The sequence below is a fragment of the Corvus kubaryi genome, unplaced genomic scaffold (assembly GCF_017639235.1).
Source record: "Corvus kubaryi isolate FWS band 111438036 unplaced genomic scaffold, C.kubaryi_AGA036_p1.0 71, whole genome shotgun sequence".
Classification (NCBI taxonomy): domain Eukaryota; kingdom Metazoa; phylum Chordata; class Aves; order Passeriformes; family Corvidae; genus Corvus; species Corvus kubaryi.
In genome coordinates, this window is record NW_024582059.1 from 10,059,247 (window position 1) to 10,076,151 (window position 16,905).

General features: G+C 34.7%; 1 protein-coding gene across 2 annotated transcripts in view; it reads right to left on the bottom strand.

Moving 5' to 3' along the window:
* Positions 1–16,905, bottom strand: part of FSTL5 (follistatin like 5) — a 278,658-nt gene that overhangs the window by 125,860 nt on the left and 135,893 nt on the right. For both annotated transcript variants that reach the window (XM_042049795.1, XM_042049794.1), the window contains exon 5: positions 7,606–7,802. In XM_042049795.1, coding sequence (XP_041905729.1) covers positions 7,606–7,802 — 197 coding nt within the window. The remainder of the gene's footprint in view (positions 1–7,605; positions 7,803–16,905) is intronic.

Below are 16,905 nucleotides of genomic sequence, written 5' to 3' on the forward strand. Positions count from 1 at the left end.
CAACTGAAAAGCAGCATATTTTAAAAAAGAAGAATCATAATTAAAAAAAATATTAGAATTATTGTGCTATTTCCAATAATGATACTATACACAGGTACATTTCATCATCCTGGCAATTTTTAAATTTTTTTCCTCAGTAGATCTATCATTTTGATTACAGATATAAGATTCAATGTTTATTTTTGTATATACATCTTTATGCAGATGATATACTTCGGAGTTCCTTGGAAAATACACTCGCTGTTGATAAACCCTCCAAACGCATCTGTGAGGACAGATTTTAGAAGGTACAGACGTGATTTATATGGTGATTAATCTTAATTATCTGTTATTTGCTACTAGAAGAGCTGTTCCAACCTGAATTCTCTTGTGCAGGATCAAGCCATGTCCCAGCTTTCCAATGGGATCTGTGGATCAGATCAACTCTGTGATCAGAAGCAAAATTCACCTTTATGGAAATTTTGGGTTGTTGGTTGGCTTTTCCTTTCGAAGGGGTGGGGTTTTGTCACGAGATATCACTCAGAGCTAGGTACAACTCAGGTGGAGGTGGTTTGGATTTTGAAAAATTACCTGTTTCTGTAGCAGCTTGAAGTGCAGATCTACTGTGGTATGAAGTTACAAGCTAAATGAGATTCCAAGAAAGCCAATATGACAGCCTGACAAATTAAGGTTGCCCACTTCTTTATGGAAGTTTTTTGCAAGACATTAATTTACTTAAAAGCATAGGATAAATAGAATAAAATTCCATGCATACGATACACCACCATGTAATCACACTTGTGTTTCACAGATGATCCAACAATGTGCCTTAAATTTTAAATTCTATTAATCTCTGTCCATGGAGAAGACTAAAATTCAAGGAAAGTATTTCTTAAGCCAATTCCTTAAACCCAGACTGTCTACTCCTTGATTAAACTAAACAGACAGCGTTGTTCAGGAGGCAGAAGAAAAACTGGGAAAATTTTCAGCAAGTCACATGCTAGAAACAAAATACTATAAAGGTTAAAGCCTGATTAAGATTGTCTGCACAATTTTATGGTTGTGCCATACAAATCAAACACAGATTATTTGATTTCAAACCTTTAAGATGAAAATTCATACCAGAGAATGTTAGCAAATATTTATGCCCACAATTTTTAGTTTGAATTTGCATAAAGACAGTGAAGCATTTACTTTCCATATTATAAACTGGTAAAAGGCAAAATATACAGAAAACTGTTCATGGTTCATTGTGAAACCCTGTAAATGCTGAAAACTTAAAAACTTATCTATATTTTCAAGTTAAATATGTCTTTTCCAAATTATGAAACTTATCCATCACAATTTAATACTCTTTGAAACACAGAGGAAGGACTTGCATTTTTTGGAAAAAAATTACATTTCTAAAAGATATAGCACACAATTATCTATTGCCTATGAAACACCATACTATTACCCCAGTTCAAATCCTCTCAGAAATTTAGTCACTACAACTCCAAACTTTAGAACACTGGGAAACGTAATCTGATTAAAAATTACAAACTGCACATCAGAATAGATTGTGTCATTCATTTTAATCTGATTTCTGATAGTCAAAATGAAAAATCTGCAGATGTTATGAAACTAGATCACAAATAACATAACACATCTTTTGTTAGTCCACCTTACCTGAAGTATTATCAGTCAGTGTTTTTTTGTTTGCTTGTGATTAATGGTCTTTATATACCACCCCAAGGAAACTGCTATATAAATACAACTACAAACAAAACCTTCCTTTAAATCAAATATGGTCATTCAGTCAGTGTGTGTTCATCTTCCCTAAAAACAAGTACCTCATCACCGCAGTGCCACTCAGGGCTTGATAAAACACTAAGTACATCAAACACCAAAAACTGTGAGAACTGTGCTTCAAATTAATTGTGACTGCACAAGGGGGGGTTCAATTACTTGTTCCACCATCTTCCACAGCAGTATAACCTTTTATAAATTAAAAGAATTTATTATCATGAAACTAAATTGATAATAAAGGTTGGTAAATTGTTCCTTGCTTTAACTTGCCTTAATCTAGTTAAATCAATATTCTTATAATTTACCAGCAAGTTCTGCAGGGCAGCAACACCATCCTCTTACTTGGTGTCTACAGTAGCGTGGTATCTTTGATATATGTAGAGTGAGTAAAGATACTGGACTTCTGCATCACAGAATGACGCAGAAACCCCTGAGGAAATGGGTATCTGCACTGCTAAACCCACACGAAGTGGCCTACAGAGGCATGTACTCAATTTCATTCAAATGCATTATCTCAATACTACCCCAAACCAATCAAGTTACATAGCTCAGACATGAGATCTCTTTCTGCAAACTACTCCAATGAAAGGCACATTTCCCTGTCTTTCCAATTCTGCACTTAGCAGAGGGAAGACCTAATCTGACTCAGAAGATATAAGTGTGTCCTTAGGTGTCTGCAAATATAATGCTAGAGATGCCTAGCTCACAGTGTAGGACCAGAATAGGTATTAGGGCCACAGAGATAGACTGGGTAAAATTCTGCATCTCAGAACTAAACCCAGAACCACCAGCACTCTGAGCCTGTGGCTCTGGACTTGACCAAGATAAAACAAGATAAATGAGTGCAAACAAAATCCTGCGCCATTATACTTTGTGTCCACTTCCAGATAGCATCAGTCCTTGAACCTTCTCAAGAAATGAAGCTTACTCCTGCTTCCTTCACAGCATGCAAGAATATAACTGGAAATGCTTATACCTGATAAAACCAAAGGCAACTAAGGAAGATCAAGATGTTACAGTTTGCATGATGATCACAGTGTTTGTAAGCTTTATCTAACTCCTAATTCCTAAAAGAGTCTTAATTCCCACCAATTTTAAAATTTCATGTAGGGTTCTTATTTTTATTTTGAACCTAGAATTGAGTATAGCACATTTAGTTTTTCCTAGAATAATGATAGTAAAAATAGATAATGCAACCTAAATAACATGTCCCTAATTAATAGCAGAAAATAAATAGAACTACAAATCAACATGGAAAATATTCTTCTGCTTATGTAACATGTAGGGAAAACCAAAGTTGATTAAAAACACAGAGACCCATTATTCCTTCTCTGAGCTCCAAGTCCTCCAAATAACTCTTAATAACAGCACTGATTAGATGCAAAATCAGAAGTCATGAAGGTAAAAATTTAAATGCCAAGGTCCAACCAAGTATTTTGATCAGTTTGATCAGAAACCAAGTCTGACAGATGCAATTTATGTAAGTTGTATCTCTGCAAACAAGTCCCATGAAGTATTGGCTGGCGTAAAGTGCCGCAGTATTGTCATTAATAAAGAAATACAACCAAAATAACTGTGGAGTATTTTCTTTTTGCTGATATAAGGATGAGTTTTTATAGAAAAGTAATGTATTTTCATTTGTCATATGTTAACCTGGTAAATAAAGGAAATCTATTCAGGTATTTGAAATTATGGATACTAGTTTATAAATAAGGATGTTAACTTCTTTCTTTGACTCTAAAAACTGATCATTGAAAGGAGGGAAAGGAAGAGGAAAACTTTTTATTATTACTATTATTATTGTTATTGTTATATATTCAACTTGCTTTCAGGCTATGTCACTTCCCTTTTCTGTAAAATTTTGCTTTCTGAGTTCACTAGTGTAAGAAATAAATAGAAAAAAAGCATCTCGAAGTCTAATCAAGTGTAGATTATTTCACTTCACATACTTCTTCCTTCAAAAAAGAACTTGAATTTCATTGTTGAGCAAGATGAAACATTTTTAGAGCTTATGCATCTTTCACTGACGGCTACCAGAACAGGTTTACTGTTTATAAAATGGCAGTTCCACCATAGCAGAACAACTGCATTCATAACTGGAAAAACACACGTTACTCCCATGCCTACCCATAACACTTCTGCTCTTTTTCCTCTTCTATAATAGAAAAACAATATGGAGTAATCAAGCAGTCTACAGTGATAGAAACACTGGTATTTCATTTACAAATTTTTATTAAATTCGAATTTGGTTTTGTGTAAGATAAAATAGATTAAAAAAAGAGTCTGTTAACAACTGAATATTCATAGCTAACCAGAAGATTCAATTATCTTCCATTAGGTTGGATTCTTTTAAAATGTTTCAAAGTGCTTTAAAAACAAATCAAACCCTTCAAGGAACCACCTCATCTTACCAGAAACCTTGCAGATATGTTGATCAGAGATGATGAAGATGATGAGAATCCCGCCTATTTCATGGTTTGCAATTTTGGAAAGATAGATACCCTCTCTGGTTAGTACCTACTTCTCAAACCAGAGTGGTCTAAAGTGTTAAATTTGTAAGTTCTTTCAAAATCACTTGCCAATATAGGATTTGGAAACTAAAATATTAAATGAATCAGACTCAGCGATTAAAGCAGTCAAGGAGGAGAAGAATTTACATCAGAAAAAAATGTCCATTTAGCCTGCATGGAGCTACATAATCCCACTGTTTTCCTATCACATTCACACAGTGTATGGGAGTTAAAATTCTTTTTAGCTGCAATTCTGCGTTGGACTACCCAGCCATGAAAAATATTATATCCAGTGATGCTGCCTGTTCTGAGCTTCCCCTCCCCCTCCCCAAGACACTTGTCCCTGCCATGTGCTCTGAACCCCTTTGTTCCAAGCGCGGGCAAAACCAAATGTAACTCCAACTCTTTAGCAGTGTCTGACTGGCCGCTCACCCCGGGTCTGCCCCCAGTCCTCCCCTTTCCCCTTCTCCCAATAAAAGAAAGGACCAAGTCAGGGCCCGTTCTCTCTGGCTTTGCATCCCTTCTGTGAACATCTCTTGTCTGTTTCTTTTGAAAGCTGCTAACTGCAGGGAATTGAGCGAGCAGAGAGCTGTATTTCTCCCTCTTTGCTTCTGCTGGTGGTATGTGCTTTGCAGCTGATACAGGTACCGATTTTAGAGCTCCTGAAATGCAGGATTGCCCGTGCTACCTCTCTGGGCTGCTCGAGGCTTTCGAAGGCATTGAACTACAAGCGCTAGCCGGTAAAAAGCTGAAAAGATACCTCCTCAACCCAGGTGCTAGAATTGTTGAAACGGCAGAAAAAAATAGTCTGCCAATTTTTAATTTATTGCTATCAGATTTGAAGTATTGAAACTACCAAAACAACAAAAAAAACCCCAAACAGACAAACCTTTCTTACTATTTGAAATAGGGTTTTTTTAAATAAAAACATTATTTTTGCTTTTTTGGGGAGAGGAATAGTTGTTTCTCTTGCATCAAGATGCAAATTCACCTTATGACTTTTGATCCAAAATACATCAATAAAATTGGAGTGTTGCTGTCACCATTTCCAATCTTCAACTGATTCATTTCAATTTTACATTAGGTAGGATGACTATATAGACACCTATGAGATAATAAATGCAATCCAAGGGCCTGATTGCACAGCAAGATTGATGATATGTAAAATTTAAGATGCACTATAAACTGAACTTCAATATATTCACATGAACTTAAATTAACTCCAGGAGTCCTTGTTTTATGCAGAAAGTATGTTGCTTTTCATATCTCCTTAATATGATTGCATTTAAAATGCAGACAGGAGCTGTTATTTATGACAACTCTGCAGATTTCAAAATTTGTACTCTGAGCACAACTGAGAAAAATTCTCCTAATCCTGAGAACGTTTTCAGGAGTACAGTACTGTCTCCCTGGGGATTGTTGACCCTGGCTGGATACCACGTGGCCACCAAAGCTGTTCTGTTACTCCTCAGCTGGCTAGGAAAGCAAAAATACAATGAAAAGTTCATGGGCCAAGATACAGTCAGGGAGAGATCACTCACCAATTACTATCATGGGCAAAACAGACTCACCTTGGGGACAAATTAACTGAATCCATTACCAATCAGACAAGAGAAAGATAAATGACAAATAAAACCTAATATCAGCAACACCTTTCCTCCAAGGGGCTTAACCTCACTGACCACATTCTCGACACTCTCTCTCCCCAGCAGAGCAGAGGGACAGGGAATAGGGGCTGCAGTCAGTTCATCACATGTTCTCTTTTCTACTCCCTCCTCCTCAGAGGGAGAACTCATCTCACTCTTCCCCTCCTACAGGAGAGAGTCCTCCATGAACTGCTCCAACATGAGTCCTTCCCCTGGGGTGCAGTTCTTCATGAACAGCTCCAGCCTCAATCCCTTCCAAAGGGTGCAGTCCTTCAGGAACAGACTGCTCCAGCACGGGTCCCTCTTGTCAAAACATACAATGACAAAGCAAAAAACACTAGCAATGAATTTACTGCACCTTAATCTGTAGGTTGAAAAATCTGATGTTTCTGCAATGAACTTTAGCAAAACCAAACAGCACATGTTTGGGATTTAAGGCTGACTTGTTTCCATACTTGTGAAAAAGCACTACTTTACAGCTGCCATTATAAATTCCTCTTTACAGAAAAAAAAAATCATGGGGAAAAGTACGTATATAAAGTTTGAAAACACAATAATTGAAGAATTTTTTTTATTATTTTAAAACTATGTTTGACACACACAGAAGAAGGAAAAGCAAACATGTAGCAACTGAATAGAGAAGAATTAAATATAGTTTGCAAATCTATATATGTGATTCCTATCTATGCTATGTATTCATATAGTATATTCATATATAACGCGTTTGTAAGATATACACAGGCACCAAAGTCCTTTGAAAGTTGAAGTTCTGGAAGACTCTAAAAAGCAGAAGGAAAAACCAGTCTTATAAAAATAAAGAAAAATAGTTTTAAATCCGTCTTTTGAAATACTGCACTAGTAGTTGGCCTGATACCTGTATTTGCAATCACCCTCAGGTCCTTGAAATTGTGACTAGAATTTTAAAAGTTAGCTGTATGGAAATAACTCCAACCTACCTCTTAATACTGCCATGCAACTTAAAACATAGGATAATGATCAACACACACATCTAAAAAATCCTACTTTTCTTGAACATTTAATTGGCTGCCTAGTAGTAGACTCATTAATATAGTTCAGCCATGATTAGGTTTCTGAAACACAGACCTCTAGTAAATCAAAGTACATTTGCCCCATCAACACTCTTTAATAGAATCAGTCATTTTAGGTAGATTAAAGCTGGTGCTGTTATGCCTACCAGAGTAGCAATTACTGGTTTAGATCTGTAATTAGTTAAAATTTGCTATTTAGAGACTACCGTGAACTCTCTTTGCAGGATTTCTTCTGTACTTCTCTAGCCCTAACTAAGATCAATAATACTTCTTTAGTATTACAGAAGTGATTGACCTGACCTCATTATTTTAATTTTTTTCAACTTCTACAATACATCTATACAGTTGGACTGGATGACAATATGCAGTGGATAATAAAACAACTCATGGTCACAGTAGCCTAGAGTGTTCTAACACGCTGCAGTACACTTCAAAGCATTATATTCAAATTACTAAATAATCACTACAGAATTTCTGAATAACTCAGCCATTCAAAAATTCTCAAATGAAGTTTTACACCTCAGAGACTCACATATTCTAAAGTATCCTAAGACATGATACTCCATGTTTGTATGTCCTGACAAAGACATCTGAATAGTCACGGTGCTAACAGAAACAAAAACTAAATCTTACCTGAGATAACTCATTCGTGTCCACAAGTCCATTGTTGTCTGAATCAAAATAATTGAACATTTGATCTACAAGAAGTTTCTTTAATGCCATTTTCTCACCAACAGATTTATCTTTTGTTCGTTCAATGTATCTCTGCTTTTGTAGATCCAGTAACACATTTTTCACTTCAGTGTATTCAGTAGGTTTGCATTTATCCCCTGAAAATAAAATACACAAAACAAGATTATTTTGCATTTGATTTCCTATTAAAAGTTTAAATGTAAACAAAACAAAATCAAAAACTAAAAAAGCAAAGAGTATTAACTTCTTATAACACTACAAACAGGGTTCTTTTAAGAAGTAAGAAATTAATTCTGTAGTGGTTTGATCCATAACATTTCCTTGTCTGGTCTTCAAATTAAGACAAAAATAAATTATTGCAGTTTTAGATACTTTTTTAGACAATGTTCTCTGCTTATAGATACTAAGCGAACTTTTATCAATTTCCAAGCATGTCCTTTTTTTATTTATCATTCTGGAAAGGTGCATCTGAAGATTTATTACAGTGTTACCTCTGGTAAAGCTTTTCATATAAATGTAGGAATGTAATGTATGCAAAAACCCCTGCAAATATGCCAGAAAAAGATATACTATATCTTTCATAATAATATTTGACTTCAAAAAGCAGAAATTACTCTTCAGTGCTCATAATCTATCTCTACTTTTCATTTATTGGACATAGCAAGCTTATTTAAACAAGAAAAGGTGGGATTGCCAAAGGAAGAGAAAAGATATCTTTGACAAAATCTGGTTTACTCTTTTCATTATGAAGTCTTCTATAAAATGGAAAATGTTACAGAAATTTCCTGCATACAGTGGTTACAGTCAGTACTTATTTTAAACCAAAGCACAAAATAATGTATGCCTGCTGTTCTCTTATGTCAGTTGCTGCATATTTTAAATTGGATAGAGAAACAGTTTAAAAGGGTTTGTTTGGGTTTTTTTATTAAGATAACCTTAGGATTTCAAAAGGGTTTTTTATAAGATGAGATATGGAAATGTGTACCAGCATAATACAATGTATTTCATGCAGACAGATATTTACAGTTAGCCAATACATAACTTCAAGTAGTGAATTCAAGGACAGAGCAATATACTGATTAGCAAAGAAAGTTATTTTGCAACCTTCTTTTTAGTCACTATTCTGAAGATACAATGATGTATGAGAAACAACTATTTACCCCATGGAAACTGCATAGGCAGTTTTGTTTTGAAAGTGGATCTTTTAAGAAACATCTAATTTACAGGTATGGGACTGGAATTTATTACTTTGGTATATTTAAGGGGATATGCATCATTATGGCGACACTATGAACACCTTCATAGCCATTAAAAAAGGCAGAAAGAGAAAACGTTCCTAAATGCTTCTCACTATCCTAGAAAGACTCTGATCTAGAAAAGACTGATTTATGATAGAAGTTAAATCATGGAAGAAGATAAAATGTTTTTTGGAATCAAAACTACTCTAGCCTTTTTTGTTTTGGTTTTTCTAAAAGCCACCAACTGTCATGTAGCTATTTAAGTAATAGCAATAGACAAACCCAAGATGTATTTAACTGACAGCCTAAGCTATGCATAGTATTTGCATATTTGTCCTCATCTGCCAGGGGAATGAAGATTGAGGCCATACAATTTGTAAGAGTTGAGTTCTGCGTGACTGCTTTTCAGGGGTCTAATGCAGAAATACTGAGTAGGGAAACATGTTTATTCCTCAGGCATTCTGAAGCTGCAGTGAGCAAACCTTGCCATCTGAATGGATGTAGGCTCCAGGTGGTGGGGAGGGAAAAGAGCACTTAACTTGAACATACTCTGATTCATTTGGGTGAACTCCAAGAGACTGGGACAGAAAACAAGTATCATCTTTGTCTCCCCTAGACAACTTCTCTGGTTGTGGTGTCCTCGAAAAGACAGTCTGGCTTCACTCTGCTGCAGGTGATGGCTAACACCATTTTACCTACACTCTTGGCAGGGCTGGGGTGGTGAGGAAGACAAGACAAATCCTATTAGATAGGGTACTGCTCAGAGCTAGCTACACATTAGATTTTAGCTCCTGTAAACCATCAGTCTCATTCTGCAGTTTTAAAACTGCGAAGAGCTATTCTTTAGAGACAGACAACACAGCAAAAAAGAGTTATATCTGTTAAACCATGGATTTGACACAGTAGCATTCACAAGTCGCTTCGTGTCTGACTTCAAAAAAGACATAGAAAATTAACAAAAAAGTCACACTGACAATACTTTTTCCTTGAAACACAGGACAATGTTTCTCACTTTAAGGATTGATCAAGAATTGAAAAGAGATTCTACAAATCTCTACAAAGGCAATAATGATGCTAATGCTCATTTGAATATTGAAGATATTTAATAATAAATTCTGGAAAACTTTTGCAAAAAATTGCACAAATATTTCCATGAGTAATTTTACAAAACATGTAAATTTAGAGGAAAAACAATTAAATTTATGTATCACATGATCATGAAAAGTGTTGCAATAATAAGTGGTGTTTTCTAGCTTTAACTCAAAATAGAGCTTATGGAAACCTTTGTAAAGGAAGTTCGATCACAGTCCAGGAAAGACATTTTAATGCACTTTAGACATTAACTTTACATCTAAAGTTTAAGGAAAAATGAAGTAATGTATTCTCTCACAACATCTGTTCAGAGAGAGAAGAAAGAATTCAGACAACATATTTACCACAACATTTCTTTTCTTGCACACTTCTCATTGCATAGCACAAACTTCTGTAGCTAGTATAATAGCCATATAAGAGCACTTACATATTGCATGTTTATAAACTATTTATACATTTTTCCACAAGAGAAAAATTTCTGTATCATTTTTTAATATAAAATACAAGCGCTGCCTAATACAAAATAACCTGAGAGGCTGCTACTGCCACGTACATTTGGGTACTTCCTGTAGAAAAACTTCATTCACAAATTAAACAAAGCAATCTGTTAGAACTACTATATTATTTATATTTTGTTCTAACACCAACCTTCTAAATATTACTATGAACTTTAACAATGTATTTTAAGCCAGTGAGTGATGAACCCTCAATTTATGATCTTAGCTAATTACAGTAGTGGTAAACCAGGTTTCCACAGCTATACTACATTAAAACGTTTTCATTTTAAACATAATTGAAAGTAGTCTTTACACCAACATCTGGAATTTAAGGACAAACATGATGGATGGATGTTACTGACAGATAAGGCAATCACAGGGAAACAATTAGACACTCCTAGTGAACACAGGGCACAACTTCATTAACAAATTGCCCTCTTATCTCATTTTCATGACTGCCTTTTACTCCATTATTTGAGGAAATGTGAAGCTGATGTTTAAAATACAAGAATGAGGCTCTTGTTTATAGGAGACCTCCCCCAGGCTGGAGTAGCAGCACAGAGGAAAACGCAGTTGCCTTATTTATGTTCTAATTTAGTAAGCATTACTTGTGAAATAGTTGTCTCAATGACACACAAATGGTAAATGGGGATTAAGTATGTCAACCTTTACAGCGAGGAAAAGCAATTTATGTTTAACAAAATTGAGAAAGACAAACTACTGGGAATATACTACAATTATATTACTTCCAGAAAGGCCTACTAAATTCTATATAATTAGCTACATACATGAAAGGATAACATACACATACATAATTTACTACCTTAATTCAGTTTTCTAATACTTTTTCATTTCATTTTTGAACTAGAATCCATACAAAAATAAATAGCTACTTTCTGAAAAATTCCTAGAAAGTAATAATAGAACAAGAAAACAGAAAATCTGCTTTTCTGTTTGTTTCATTCATGGAAAGGACCAGTTCTGCTACACAACAATTTTTGTCAAAAAAATGAACAAAAACAAACCCCAAACCAAAAGCCTAAATAAAAAAACTCCGCTACAATTTATTTCACAAGTTTCCTGAAATTGTCTGTGCAATCACAGAAGGTGTGCAAAAACCTGAAAGTGACAAAAAACCCACACCGGAATCTTAAGTGCAGTCCTCCAGTCCCATATCTTGCAATTTCTGAAGTAGTGATATTCCTAGGGTTTACTTCATTCAAACTCAAAAATGGTAGAAAAATGGAAACATTTGCTGTTTCCTTCCATTCAGTGCAACAGTTTTATAGCTGTACCTCTGTTACCTAGGAAACAGCTGAAAGTTAGATTTTGCGTGCTATTGTCCTTCTAGACTGTATTGAATAGATGGTATCTGCCTATAACAGAAAAAGAAGTTCTGTTTGACAATTAGTCCTCCTTAATTTGCAAGAGAAAAAATTATCACAAAATTAACTAATTATTTATTAAAAGATGGCAAAGGAATATACATATTCTTAACACCTGCAGAAAAATATTAAAGAATCAGCTGAAATAATAGTTTAGGGAACACTTTTTATATCCAAAGTCAGATATCAGATTCTTTAATTTTGCAGGTTTTAGAAAAACACAAAGAAAATAATGCACATATTTTAAAAGCACAATAAGAAAACCATTTGATTTCTGTTCTCAGTTCTTTCACCACACTTATGGTTAATACTTTAATCTTTCCTTGCCTGAGCCTCCCCATTTAGCAGGAACAACCCTTATGTCAGAGAGCTAACATTCATGGCATGTCTATCTCTATAAAAGTCATCAGCTGCTGAGATACAGTTTGATTCTGAGCTATTTTTGATTTTGCACTGAGTTTTATCTCTATATCTACTGATAGATTTTTATCTATTTCTACATAGCACAAATAGTTTCCACATTTTTCCTTTAAAATTAAAATAACTTTGGATCTATCTGACATGGCAACTAGTTTTCAGTGAAGCATATCTCATAGGAATAGATTTAAATAATCCAAAACTGATATATACATAAATCAGATTTTTGGAAATGGAATAGACCTGATAAGCAGCAAGCTTATTTTTAACCTTCTACACTCTGAACATATTCAGAATAATCTAATTAGCCAAAACAATTCACCACAAAATTACAAATTACATTGCACGGAGCAAACATGAGAAATTAATCCAAGATTATATATATGTATATCTATACATACACACATATAGAAACTAATGCAGATATGCACACACATGTATTCATGTGCACGTACACATGCACATATACCCCCCCCTGTACACAGGATGAAGTCAGTAGAGATATGATCTGATATCAATTCAATTTCAAACAAAACGTAAGAGGCAACTTGAAGGTCTTCCTCCATTCAGCTATTTTTCAAGATCTGTCTACAGATAAAGCATGAAAGTTGGAATCTTACTTGTAGCCCTAGTAAATAAAGGCATATTTTAGGCTACTAAAATTGCTTAGGTTTATCTGAAAGAAACTTCAAGTTCAGATATCGTTTCACAATATCTTATTTTTCAATATAAAACCCATATCTTCCAAATCTAGAGGTGAAAATTTTGACCCTTATTCTTTGGTCTCCTCACTGAAGCTCTGGAACCAGAAGAGAAACAATCTCACCTGGACATAGAACTGAATTTTTGACCTATGGTCCAGAGTTTGAGGTGGGTGGAGAGGAAAGCTTTACACTCAAAAGCAAATAAACAGGGATTAACATCAAAGCTATCAAAAGGTTTTCCCTGCTGCAGCTATGTTTTAAATAAAAGGTGAGAATTTTCTACCTTTTTTTTAAAAACATGAAATTTCAGGGCTGCAAATTTTGACCCAACAGCTGCTCACCTTTAGACATTCAGAGTGACTAAAAACGAAAAAAAAGAAAAAAGAGGAAAAGACATTTTGAGTCTGTGTTTGGCTTTTTTTGGGGGGGAAGGGGAGTCATTTACACAGCACTCAATCAGCAGAGGTGCTGCTTTATGTCTTATTGTGTAGCATATGTACTTTCTAATGACATAATTATCTAAATCTAGATTCAGCATTACTGTCAAAGTCAAGATACTCAGGTGTTAAGGACTTCAGTTACTCAATTCTGTTGTGTTAATAGGTCTAAGCAGCTACAAAAATTGTTTAGAATATTCAACAGTGCCATTTTTATGTGATATACACATAAAAATACCTCCCACACAAAAAAGCACCCAATTATCCAGAGACAGGCACAAAAATACAAAATTTTAAAGTTATATCTATCACTGTCCTTGGAAAATACTTCTAAATGATTACCATAGCTGGAATATAAAATAGAAAAGAATCTAGATTTTCAAAGCCTTAGTTGCACCCTGTAAATAAGGAATATTGCTGTCCTTTCCTCAGATATCAACAGTTAAAATGTTCTTAACCATTCTGACTTTTCAAAACTAAAAATCATAAGACAGAAGTAATAATTTCATTTAATTACAAATACTGGCACAATTCTGGTGTCCAGTCTTATCTGGAGACACACATAAACAGCTTTTCTGTGCCTAAGCAATCAGTAAATATTTCAGATAAACTATTCAGATTTTCCTTAGAGAAATGCTATTTAGGTTAAGTAACAGTACAAGCTGTAATAAATTTGCATGAAGAAAATGGAAAAACAGGCAATTAGGTAAAAAATAGGTAATACTATTTCAACTCTTTTTTTCTTTTTTTTTTTAGAACTGGTTAGAAGCATTATATGAAGTGACAAATATTAACTTAAAAAGTAACTACAAAATGAAGAAAAGTACGGAAATCAGCATTTGGGGTAGTGGTGTGTGTTGGTCTTCTGGCTGTTAATGTGGAGTAGTTGTTACATCACAGATCTCCTGACAGAAGCAAATAGGTCATATAAACTTCCACCTTCAAGGTGACATCTGAAAGCTATAGCAGGTTGACAATAATGAGCAAAACATCATTTTCCACAGCTGAGAAAACAGTGAATGTGGGGGTTGTGTGGACTGCATTGTTAGCACCACAAACACTGTAAGCACTGCTAGTCTGTGACTGAAAAATGCAGGACTCTTCTACAGGATTGACCCTGTCTTGAAACAACAGAAACCCACACAGCTTTCGTACAGTGATATCACTTCGCAGAATTTCTCATGTCTTGTATGCTTGCTTTGAGGTATTATACCATGGCAAAGAAGAGATGAAAATGGGTGCATTTAACAAATGAAGGGATATGAGTTTTTTTCTTGTATCCAGTTGAAGCTTTTGGATCAGTTTTTCTATTTGTTTCATGCATCTTAAAAAAATTAACCTCCCATTTCATCAGTAAACATTGATAAGAAAATCTGAGTTTTCTTGTCATTTTTAAAAGAAATTTGAGAGAGAAAAAGAGAAAAGCAGTGTGTCCCAAAGGAAGGCATCATTAAAAATGAAGGTTGAAACAGAAGTTTAATGCAGCATTTTATTTTCCCTTCTAGTGGAGTTAATGCAACCATTGCTGTTAGTCTTCCTCCCACAGGGCTTAAAAAATTTTTGACTTGAACTGTCTAAAGTGATACTATGAAAGTTGTGAAATGCTATAGGCCTACATTTAGAAAAAAAGAAAAAAAGAGAAAGCATTCCAAATCCAGCAAGAAAACACTTATGGGATATAAGCTTTGTCAGAAAATCTATGCAGAATTCCACTTCTGCTTCTTGGGAAGCATGTGTCAGAGGACTCTCTCTTACTAAAAACAAAGAAAGAAGCAAAAAGTTACTGAAAGAGATGAAATGTTAAGTCACAATCTTCCTTTTCCCAAAAACTTCCCAGAGACGTGGAGTATTAAAGGGTTTATGAAGGTGAGGCGTGAAGACTGGGCCTAACTAAAACAGTACTAAAATGTTGGGGGGGGGGAAAAGAAAAGACAGTTCTGTTGCTCCATTTCTGTTTCTTCTCCACCATCACCTATGCCCACTTCTTGCTTTGTTTCACCTTTATCACAGATGGGTTTTGGTGCTAATTGCAGAAGTTGTTACATTCAGTCTTGTGGTATAGGATAAAGAGACTTAGTTTTATGTGTGTGTATATATATGGAACCAAAAGTTAACAATAACTTGGCATCACACACACTTGTATCTGAGTTTCTCCTCATACTCGTACTTGAAGTTAGAGGCGTGTAAATCAATGCAAGAGAAAAGCTAGGCCTACAAACCCTGACCTTCCTTTAGAGATGCAGTGTGAACCTTGCAAAGTTCTCAGATTAGGCACAGAGTTTGACCAGTCATCCTTAAGCAGTATTTTGATCATTTTTTTCTTTCACAGTCACAGAAAAGGCTACCTAGAGAAAATAGATCAATATTTGAATTGAATATTCTTGAACTATAAATACATGCTTTAGAAGAGACATTTCTCATCTATAGTTTGATGTAGAAAGGCGTTAGGAAGAATTAGACTCCAGCTTTTCACCAATTGCAATGAAATTAATAGCTTTGTTTGCTTACAGCTGAAGCTTTGTTTCTAAGTGTTTCGTCCAGCACTTAATCTTCAGCAGAAAACTTCCTTGTTCACATAATTTAAGGATTTAAAAAGAAGTTTTATTCTATTTGGTTTCATATTAATTCTGTGTTTCTAGATACAATCCTTCATATACTTCAGAAAGGGTTGTAAAGCATTGGAACAGACTACCCAGGGAAGTGATGGAGTCACCATTCCTGGAAGTGTTCAAAAATTCATGTGGATATGACACCGGACAACATGGTTGAATGGTCAACACAATGCTGGTGCTGGGTTAATAGCTGACCTTGATGATCTTAAAGCTCTTTTCAAATCTCAGCAATGATATGATTCAAATCAAAGCAATCTGAAGGTAATAAGAATCCCTATTTTCCTACCATTTTAAGATTTTTTTTAGATTTTAAGATGTTTTTCATGTGATCACTTTGCATGATTAGAATAAAATTAAGGGGATTGATTGTTTGGGCTTTTTTTTTAAATTTGTGCTAATTCTAATTTCAAGTTATTATAATATTTTTGCTTTCTCTCTGTGACTGATGGATAGTGTTTTATTCGTAATTATTATTAATTAATGCTGCCTTCCAAACCTAAAGTTGACTGTGTCCTAGCCATAACTCAAAAGAAGTGCTACATGTACCACGATGTCTTTAGAAGAGTTGTACTCTTCTAAATGAAGAGGGCCACGTCTGTCATTACAATTAACCTGCCAAAACAAAGTTATATACAGACCAGCTCTTGCATCTGAAGTGAACACACCTAAATATTTTATTTCAGCATTAACTTCATTTTTCTTATGGATTCTGATATCTGGCACTGCATACTCCGAACAGAGGCAACTTTCAAAGTAAGCATGTAATGAAATTAGAGTTTAAATAGTTTTAATGATTCTACAATTGTATGTCTTTCCCTTGAATAGTACTTTTTGTTTTGTTTTCACCATTTTTAAGAT